General features: G+C 42.2%; 1 protein-coding gene across 1 annotated transcript; it reads left to right on the top strand.

Annotated features, from left to right (window-relative positions):
* Window positions 1-233: 233 nt before the first annotated feature.
* Window positions 234-3,782, top strand: LOC308308777 (stonustoxin subunit beta-like; the record flags this gene model as incomplete). Its single annotated transcript, XM_080754230.1, has 2 exons — window positions 234-312; window positions 3,223-3,782. 2 exons carry the CDS (start codon window positions 234-236, stop codon window positions 3,780-3,782), a joined length of 639 nt encoding a protein of 212 aa, XP_080610356.1.
* Window positions 3,783-10,167: the final 6,385 nt, after the last annotated feature.

Raw genomic sequence — 10,167 nt, 5'->3', positions numbered from 1 at the left:
TGGTCCTATCGCCGGCGATGCAGTGCGACTGCTGGTCGAACTAGCGGTCGTGCGGCAGTGTCTGCCGCTGCAGTTCCACGGCAGGTGACGGTGCCAGAGAATGTATTCGCTCTTTCTACTATTCTGTCTTTGTTTCTGTCTAATAAAATATATTAGCTCTAATTACCAACACATTATTTCTTATTATGGCTTTATTCTGTCTTATTATGTCTTAAAGTGTACTGTAAAAAAGGATGGGACCGAACAACCTAGTCCTGCTTCACTCCTCCACTCCATCCAGGAGGACCTCTGGAGGAACCAGAGGACCTCCAGGTGATCTGGACTCCTGAGGAGCAGTGTCTCCAAATATTCTAGAAACTAATAAAGCTACTTTTGAATTTTACACGCTCCCAGAAATATAGATTCTCACACAAAACAAGGCTTTGTGACGAAAAGTGGGCGTGGCTGTTCCTGCTGCCCTAGGGGAGTTTCAACCTTTTCACATGTGTTACTAGACATCTTTACAATTCAAGGAAATGTCTTGAGAAGGAATTTATTCCATGTTTGGACATTTTTCTGTCCTGAAAACCAGTGGTGGTCAAAGCATTTACTCAAGTAAATGCTCAAGTATAAAAAAAGTACAAATTACAACTACAGTACTTTTTGTAATCAATGTATTGTTGTATTGAAATTAAGAACATTTCCCCCAAAATAAATGCATTAAAACAGAACTGTCTAAATATAGTGAAAATGGCCAATCTATAAGCTCACAACGTCTGTCTGTCTGTCTGTCTGTCGTGTTTGTTGCATTGCAACATGTTGTGAGCTTGAAGATCCACTGTTTTAGAATTATGAATACAGAATAGGTTCACCAGGGTTCAAGTGGTTAATTAAAGCTGTTATCAGGAACTGATTTTAATTAGTAAAACATTATTTTAATTATATTTATTTTGTATGTTAAACACTTAAACCCATGTCACTGACTGGAGTTCCTCAGGGCTCTGAAAAAATCTGATCCACAAGCTCACAACCACAAATGGTTCCTCAAAGAACCTTCTTTGAACGATTAACCATTAAAACCCTGCGTTCCAATGTTGGACATGTCTTAATACGTGAACATTCATCGAAAATAGCAGATCTGCAAGCTTACAACACATCGTGCAACGACACGTTTTGAGCTTGTAGATCGGCTATTTTGGAGTGTGGAGGGAGAAACTGAGCAATGAGCATACCAAGTATAGAGCCCTGGGAGACACCGGTCGATGAAGGGTTAAAGTGGTTGATGGTTCAGCATTGGTTCTCAAAGTGTGGTCCGGGGACCCCCAGGGGACCTTAGAGGGTTCCAGGGGGTCCCCAGCAAAATGTTTAAACAGCATTACACTCATTTGAACCACTTTATCCATGTTTTACACGTTGGCTATTTAACACATTTAGAGGTAGAAATCATTTGTGCTACAAGCGTGTCACGCCACGTTTGGAGCTTGTAGATCTACTACTTTAGGTTATTTTGTGTAATGCTGTATGTAGTATGATCAAGTACAGTAGGGGGTGCTAAATTAGGAAAAATCACAAAAAGTTATAATATGGAGAAGAGTTTTTCTTTTGTTGCTAAATATAAAGATCTAATCTAAAATGACACAGATGTTTTCTAGCTCTAAATGTGTTAAATAGCCAACGTGTAAAATAGCCAACGTGTAAATATGGATAAAGTGGTTCAAATGAGTGTGATGCTGTATTAACATATTAGGTCTGCAGATCTACAAGATCACAGCGCATCACTTGGTGCCGTGCTGCGGCCTGCTATTTTTGAAAGAAATAATGAAAAATGTGTGTGTGTGTGTGCGTGTGTGTCACGGACTCCCATCTGAAAAGAGTGTGGCAGAGACTCCGCTTTTCCAAGCTCACAACACATAGCGATGCAACGCTATTTTGTGATTTATTTTCAAATGTATGCAGTTAAAGTGGTTACACTGATTTTGATGCTATACTGTATACATGAATGTCAAGGACCCGGACCCGGACCCCACTTTGAGAACCACTGTATTCATGATCTATAAATCTGTACAAAATTAATGTTTAAATGTGTTAGCCCCCCCCCCCCCCCCCCCCCCAATCACTAGGTAAACTAGAGCTGAGAACCTGACCGAAAACCTGTGGGGCCCGACAAGCCCGACGGGCTCGGGGCGAACGCATTTTCATAATTAATTTTGGACGTCGATTCGGGTCGGACATATTGTTGATATAGCCTCTGCCTACCTATGACATGCACTCTCTCTGATGAAGCACGGAGCGTAAAACTCCTGTGTGTGGCACTGTGTGCTGCTCGTGCTAATGCTGCAGCCACGGAGACATAACTCTGAGCGTGGAGAAAAGTGAAAGTCCCACGCTGAGGTAAATGCGTTGTTGTGGTTTGATTGGAAGTGGAGTGCCGCTGAAGGGAGCTCCTAGACCTAGCTTGTGTTCCCACTACTGTCCCTTGCATTGGATGTTTATTTTTCGGTGCTGTTGTGTGCAGCTGCAGACACAGTGCACTCTGCCAGCCTCGTCTGTCCGTCCGTTCAACATACATCACATCACCCAAGTAAATCCTGGCTTATACTTCTTCATCACGGCATGTTCCGTGCCAAAAGTGGCTGATCTACAAGTTCACGCCGCCTCACATCCTCAACACGTTGGGAGCTTGTAGATCTGCTATTTTCCAGGCGCAGAAACTTGCAGAATGAGTATGCATCGAGTCACTGCAGTCAGAGGTCCAGTGCAGCGCACGTTATTATTTTTATTATTTAATAATCAACGTAGCCTACTATTTAAACACTTTCACAAGCCACAGTGTGACTTAATATTCCCATTAAGGGTAACAAGCAGGCATGCTGCATGCACTGCACATTAGAACAAGTTTTCTTGTGAGTGTAAATCAGTGGCTTCCTCAAAGAAAAAGCAGTGGGAAACTTAAGGGTCGGCCTCGGCACGGGTCGGATGCATTTTAATGATTAATGATCGGACGTCGATTCGGAGCGGACAAAAAACTGTCACGTTTCGGAACGGACAGAAAAAATGGGCCTGATCCTAGCTCTAATGGAAACCAAACCACATTGATTCTGTTACACCCCCAAAACCACCACATCTGACCTTGATTATTACTGTGTGCGTGTGCGTGCGTGTGTGCGTGTGTGTGTGTGTGTGTGTGTGTGTGTCACTCAGTGAGGGATGTTTTTAATGTTTACTGTGTTGTTTTCTCATCAGATTTCCATCGTCTCACACTGGACACAAACACAGCAGCCATCGTCCTCTCTCTGTCAGAGAACAACCGGAAGGCGACTCGGGTGAAACAGCGTCGTTCATATCCTGATCATCAAGACAGGTTTGATGGATGGGCCCAGGTTCTGTGTACAGAGGGTCTGACTGGACGATGTTACTGGGAGGTAGAGAGGAGTGGAGATGTTGATATAGGAGTGACTTACAGAAGAATCAGTAGGAAAGTACAAAGTGATGACTGTAGGCTTGGATTCAATGAAATGTCTTGGATTCTGGACTGTAGAGAGGTTAACCATGTTAACTATTACACTGTCAGACACAATAGTAAGGCCAATTTCCTTCCTGATCGTCCCTCTGACTCCAACAGAGTAGCAGTGTATCTGGACTGTCCTGCTGGGACTCTGTCCTTCTATGAAGTGTCCTCAGACACACTGACACACCTGTACACCTTCCAGGACACATTCACTGAACCTCTCTATGCTGGCTTTTGCTTTACTCCTGATTCCTCTGTGTCTCTTTGTGAGGACGGACAGACAAACAGGGTGTGAGGACAGACAGACAGGGTGTTGTATCATAATGTAATAATCAGGAACAGGTGTGGTGGTTGGGAGGGGGGGGTTTACAGAATCGATATGATTTGGTTTCCATAGCAATGGGGGGGGGGGGGGGGGGGAGACACTATGTGTGTCTAACACATTTAAACATGAATATTGTACAGCTTTATAGATCATGAATACAGCGGTTTCAAAGTGGGGAGTCCCCAGTTCAAATGTGATTATTTTGGGGGGTCCACAGTTCAAATATGATTATTTTGGGGGGGTCTCTCCAGTTCAAATATGATTATTTAGGGGGTATCGACCTATAAAGTGTGAGAACATCTGCTCATTTAAACATGAATATTGTAAAGTTTTATTGATAATGGAAAGAAATTGAAAATCATTGTTTTTTTTACCTATAAATTGTTATTATAAAATGTAAAACATTCATTTTGTACCATTCATGTATATTTAAAATGTGTAAAATGAAACCAATGCTATTGTATTTAAATTGTGCCAAAGTTACATTAAACTCTGATACAATTCTGTTAACAAAAATAAAATAAATAAAAAATCATATAACTTTTTGAAGTCAGGGTTATTCTGTATGCACGCACGCATGCACGCAAACATAGTTATCATTGCTATAGTGGCCCCACTATCCCAGACCCCATTCTTCCAAACATCCGTACATCCGCCAACAACCTCTGTATCATTCTAGACAGCACATTCAAATTTCATAAACAAAATCAATTCCGTAGTCAGAACCAGCTTTTTTCAACTCTGTCTCCTCGCCAAAGCCAAGCCATATCTACCCAAAAAAACTGTTAGAAGTGGCAATACATTCCAGTCATCCCTCAAACGACTACAACTGGTCCAAAACGCTGCCGCTCGCCTGTTGACTGGCACTAAAAAACTGTAACATATAACCCCGGTTTTAGCCACACTTCATTGGCTCCCAGTAAAATTGATTGGCCGATAAATACTTGTGGTGTACTTCAGCTCAAGTGAGCACCCAAGGTTAGGTTTAAGTGATATTTCTACTGTATTTTAGAATAACATCAACATTTCTCAATGGTGCTGTGTAGAAATATATTGTCTTTCTTTATGTTTCACTCAATGCTAACATGTATTATGCTACCAGTAAGACTCCCTAATCGGGAGATAAGCGACCGTCAGGTCGCAGCGTGATTTTAGGGCAAAATCTGTAGGAGCAGTGTCCAAAAATGTGTTTGAAAAAATCGGCCTGATGGTGGCGCTATATGGGACAGATCCATGTTGATGACATGAGTGTAGACATAGTGTGTACCGATTTGTGTGATTTTAGGGCAAAATCTGTAGGAGCAGTGTCCAAAAATGTGTTTTGCAAGAATCGGCCTCATGGTGGCGCTAGAAGAGGGCCATGTGAGAAATGAGGGGTGGGGTCTCCGCGTTGCCTTGGCGGACGAATAGGTACCGGCCCCGGCTCTCCCGGACGCTCCTAGCTCGAGTTACGGCATTTTATGTGAGCTGCAGTGGAGGGGGTCCTCCACTGGGGGCGCCACCACTTTGGCATCCGTTCTGGAGCACCAGGAGTCGGTGGTCCCCGGGAATTCCCCGTGAGCAGCCCCGTTGGGATGGTCATTTGGTCATTTTTGCACATTTGGTCATTTTTTACATCTGGGGGTCAAGGAGGCAAGGAGTGTGTGTGCAAAATTTGGCATGGATCGGGGCAACGGTTGCGGAGATATGAGCAGGGCAATAGAGTGACGTGTGAGATGTGACAGACGGACGGACGGACGGACGGACGGACGGACGGACGGACGGACGGACGGACGGACTCACAGTTTGTGGAGGTTTTGATAGTAAGTGCGACCTGACGGTCGCAATAACCACCTCAGATTGCTAGCTGTGAATAGTTTCTTATTTTCACTTGCATATTAACTAACTAGTTCCTACAGATCATTGCATAGTTCATCACTGTAATCGTCTCTGTGTCAGCTAAAGCCACATTTCTTTGAAACATTGCCTTGGTTTAAGGCCTGCCATGCTTGTTGATCCATACTGAAGATCACATAGCGTGACGATGTGAATGGTCTTTGAGGCCAGGGATGTGACAGATACTGTAACATAAATTTTTTTTCTCCTTTGCCCTGTGTTTTTATTGGGCTGTAAACCCATTAAATTACAACAACAAAAGACTTCCAGTGAGATTTTTGAGCGGTGGTAAACCGCTCCATAGAGTGGCTGTCTGTGTGTCTGTAGCCACCTTTTCCTCAGCGTTTTGCCATAGCAGCCACCTTTTCCTCAGCGTTTTGCCATAGCAATGTGTGTGTGTGTGTGTGTGTAGCCTGTATTACATCACCAATTACATCCTAGACTATAGATGTAATTGGGTGTGATTTTTCCTCAGCGTTTTGCCATAGCAATGTGTGTGTGTGTGTTTGTAGCCTGTATTACATCACTAATTACATCCTAGATCTATATCCTAGTCTGAAGACGTTATGCAAGCATAACCACCGCTCACTTCACATTGGGTGTGATTTTTATATTGCCCAGAGTGGTCTACTCTCTAGTATGCGGGTAAATTACCCAGCAGAAGTGTGACTCACTGACATGTAATGATATCACTTAATCCTTCCTTACTTAACTTTTAAATTACTTTCTAAAACTCCTACTTTTCCTAACATGGAGAATAAATGGGCTTAAATCAGGTAGCTGCTATAACATTTTTTGGCCTCCAGGGGGCATCTCTGCCCTGTGTCCAGGAGACTCGGATATCTCCCTCTTAGCCCACTCTTGACTCCACTGCTGGAAGAGATGTAGGGCCCTATTTGTATCCAGTTCGTCAAACCAGGGGTCTTCAACAGGGGGTTCAGGACCCCTAGGGGGTCCTCAAAATCTTTGAGTGACAGAAACTTTTTTCTCCTGTTTTATATTAACAATTTGAACCCTATAGCGTCCATATTCGGAGAACTTTTGCCAAAAATAGCAGATCAGCTATTTTCGGCAAAGAGTGGGAGGGGTAGAGTAATAGGCCTAGTAATTTATAGTAATAGTAATATATAGGCTATATAAGTAATACGTTACTGCCCAACTCTGTTTGCCAATCTACAAGCTCAATGAAACATGAGCTTGTAGATCTGTAGATTTTCAAACAATCTTGAAAACGTTTGAACATTTCACACACACACACACACACACACACACACACACACACACACACACACACACACACACACACACACACACACACACACACACACACACACACACATAGAGCTGGGATGCGATTAAAACAATTAATTCTAATTAATTACAGTAAAGTAAAACCTATTTTGTTGTATGAGTGATTCAATGAGTGAGTTTTTTTAATTTAAATTTCGCATCCACTGGGTCAAGCAAAGCGCTCTGATCGGCTTCTTCTCCCTTTGCGTTTGTTGTCTCTTCTTGGTTGTTGCATCTCTAGGATTGGTATGCCCGAAACTGAGGGTTCTGTGGTGCAAAAACTAAGTGTGATTAAAATGCGTAATTGTTTTTAATCGCGTTAATTTTCTGTAATTAATTAATCACAATTAATCACTTAAAGTCCTAATATATAATATATATATATATAGCCTCGCACGCTACTGCAGAAAAGTGCATTTCTCTCCTAATCTAGCTTTTAAATCACATTCATGTTCAAAACGCAGCACAATTGCAAGTGTGGTTGCAAGTGTGACGTGTCACACTTGCAATTGTGGGAATTTTCCCTATTCAAGTCAATGGGGGAAATTAATTCACTAATAAATTAATGTCCATACATGGAGATGTCTGTGTCAGTCCTTGTCCCTAGCTTTTATGCCCATATATGGAGATCCCTGATGTCATCAATGTTAAAGGACAACTCCTCCCTAAATCACTTCTAGGCTCATTTTCCTACTTATATTGATCTATTAGGCAGAAATGCCCCTGTTCAGTTTCCCCAGCAGAACACAGCAGCTGTCATAGCATAGAATGGAGTCTATAAGCCTATCGCTTTTACGCTATTTGTTGTGGTCAAAATTTTTTATTTTTCATGAATGTGTTACTAGTTGTCATCACAAACACATCCATGCCATCGTTGTCCCACACAAGCCATCACACTCTGCTAAACAGATGTTATGCTTTTATGTGTTTTGCCAAGTCCCGGAAAAGAAGCCCTGTGATTGGCCAGTACAGTCACTTTGATTGGCAGTTGTGCCCAAAGCTCATCCCAAAACATTATTTATGAGATTGTGGTGGCTTGTGTGGGACAACCAAGGCATGGGTGTGTTTGCAATGACAACTATTAACACATTCATGAAAAAGAAAATCACTTTTGACCACAACAGATAGTGTAAAAGCGATAGACTTATAGGCTCCTCTATGCTATGACAGCTGCTACGTTCTGCTGGGGAAACTGGAAAACTGGAGCATTCCTAATGAACAAACAAATTGATTATTTGATTAGCCAAAAACATGTATGCCTTATAGCTACAGGGACTATCAGCCATTTCATCATTTATGCATTGATCTATGAATGCACAGAATCAGTGTCTCTCTGTGTGTGTGTGTGTGTGTGTGTGTGTGTGTGTGTGTGTGTGTGTGTGTGTGTGTGTGTGTGTGTGTGTGTGTGTGTGTGTGTGTGTGTGTGTGTGTGTGTGTGTGTGTGTGTGTGTGTGTGTGTGTGCGTGCGTGCGTGCGTGCGTGCGTGCGTGCGTGCGTGCGTGCGTGATGATGATGATCATAGTACTGATGTCATAGACTGGCCATGATGATAATGGGTGCAGACAGTGCTTTGACCTGTTCAATGGGTAGTGCATAACTGAGGGGCATGAGGTCCCAACGGGCATCGCCTTATAGTTTCAGTTGTTGATAATCATAGTCTAGTCATAGATAGTCTATAGAAACAAAGATATTTATGATAAAGTCCATATTGACAAAGTATATTCCCCTGCCTCGCTGTCATTAGCCTGACACTATGGAGCACTAAGGCCACCATTACCATGAACCTGATTCATATTTTCTTAAGTCAGCATTGCCGTTTTGTCATACAGCGTGCAGAGATCAGCTAATTTCAGAGGACAAGACACGAAATATAGGCTCATGTCCAACGCTTCAATAAGCAGGGTTGTGGAGCCAGCATTGGCGCAGACAGATGACCTCTGGCAGAGATTCTGGGAGTATTTAGAATGCAGAGTGCAAGGTGAGAGCCTCAGGGAGCTGCGGGGGGGGGGCAGGGGGTGACACTCGCAGACGTCTTTAGTATTCATTCACAGTTCATAGCGTGGTTGTCAGGCGGCGCGGTCTGGGAGCGACGCGGCCCCGGCCTGCCTTCACAAAGGCCAGCTCTCAAGGGGACGGAGGAGGGTTCAGCAGCCAAAATGTCAGCCGGTCCGTCGCAGGCATTATGTGGTGTAAAGTAACTAAGTACACGTACTTAAGTACTGTACTTAAAGGACAACTTTAGTTTTTTACAACAAGGGTTCATATTTTAGATTGTAATTAAAGAATATAAAAGATGAGTGTAAAAATGATTTCATTTACTTCTTTCTATTGTTTTAGAGATTCTTATTTCAGTGGTTGGGGGCATGCGTACAAGTGGCTAAATATGTTATTTTACACAGAATAAGCCCATTCCCAAGATACAACGCAACCTTTCATGGTTGGATGTGACTTATGGGGGCTAGAAATTTTACTGTAAATAGCAATAAAGAAACTGCTGGCTTATTGTGTCTAAAAGACATATTTAGCCACTTGTACGCATGCCCCCATGTGTACGCATGCCCCCATGCGTACGCATGCCCCACATTTTAGCAGGGTAAACGCGATAAAACAATAGAACGAAGCAAATGAAAACATTTTAACACTCACTTTTTCTTTTCTCTAATTACAATCAAAAATATGAACCCTTGTTGTAAAGTTGTCCTTTTTAAGTTATTTGTACTTTACTTGAGTGATTCCAATTTCCAATACTTTTACTTCTACTCCTCTACATCTCATATCCAAATATTGTACTTTTACTCCCCTACATTTATTTCAAAACTTTACTTACTAGTTACTTTGTAGATTTTGATTATTATTATTAAAAAACATACATTAACCACTTCAGCCATTTGAAAATAGCCGATCTACAAGCTCACAAGCTTGTAGATCTGCTATTTTCAAAAGATTTTTATATATGTGATAACTTGAAATGGGACATTCTGCACAATGAGTACTTTTACTTTTGGTACTTTTAGTACATTTTGATACCAATAGGCTACTTTTGTACTTTTAATGTTGAATACCGGACTTCTACTTGTAACAGAGTACATCTACATTGCAGCATTGATACTTTTACTTAAAGCTTCACTGTCACGCCCCGAAATTATAATAGTATGATACAGTAGGTCATGTGGTCTCTCTCCAGTGTGGA

This window comes from Nannobrachium achirus (genome assembly GCF_963921795.1).
Source record: "Nannobrachium achirus genome assembly, chromosome: 23".
In the NCBI taxonomy this organism is placed as follows: Eukaryota; Metazoa; Chordata; class Actinopteri; order Myctophiformes; family Myctophidae; genus Nannobrachium; species Nannobrachium achirus.
This window is presented reverse-complemented; position numbering and strand designations above follow the sequence as displayed.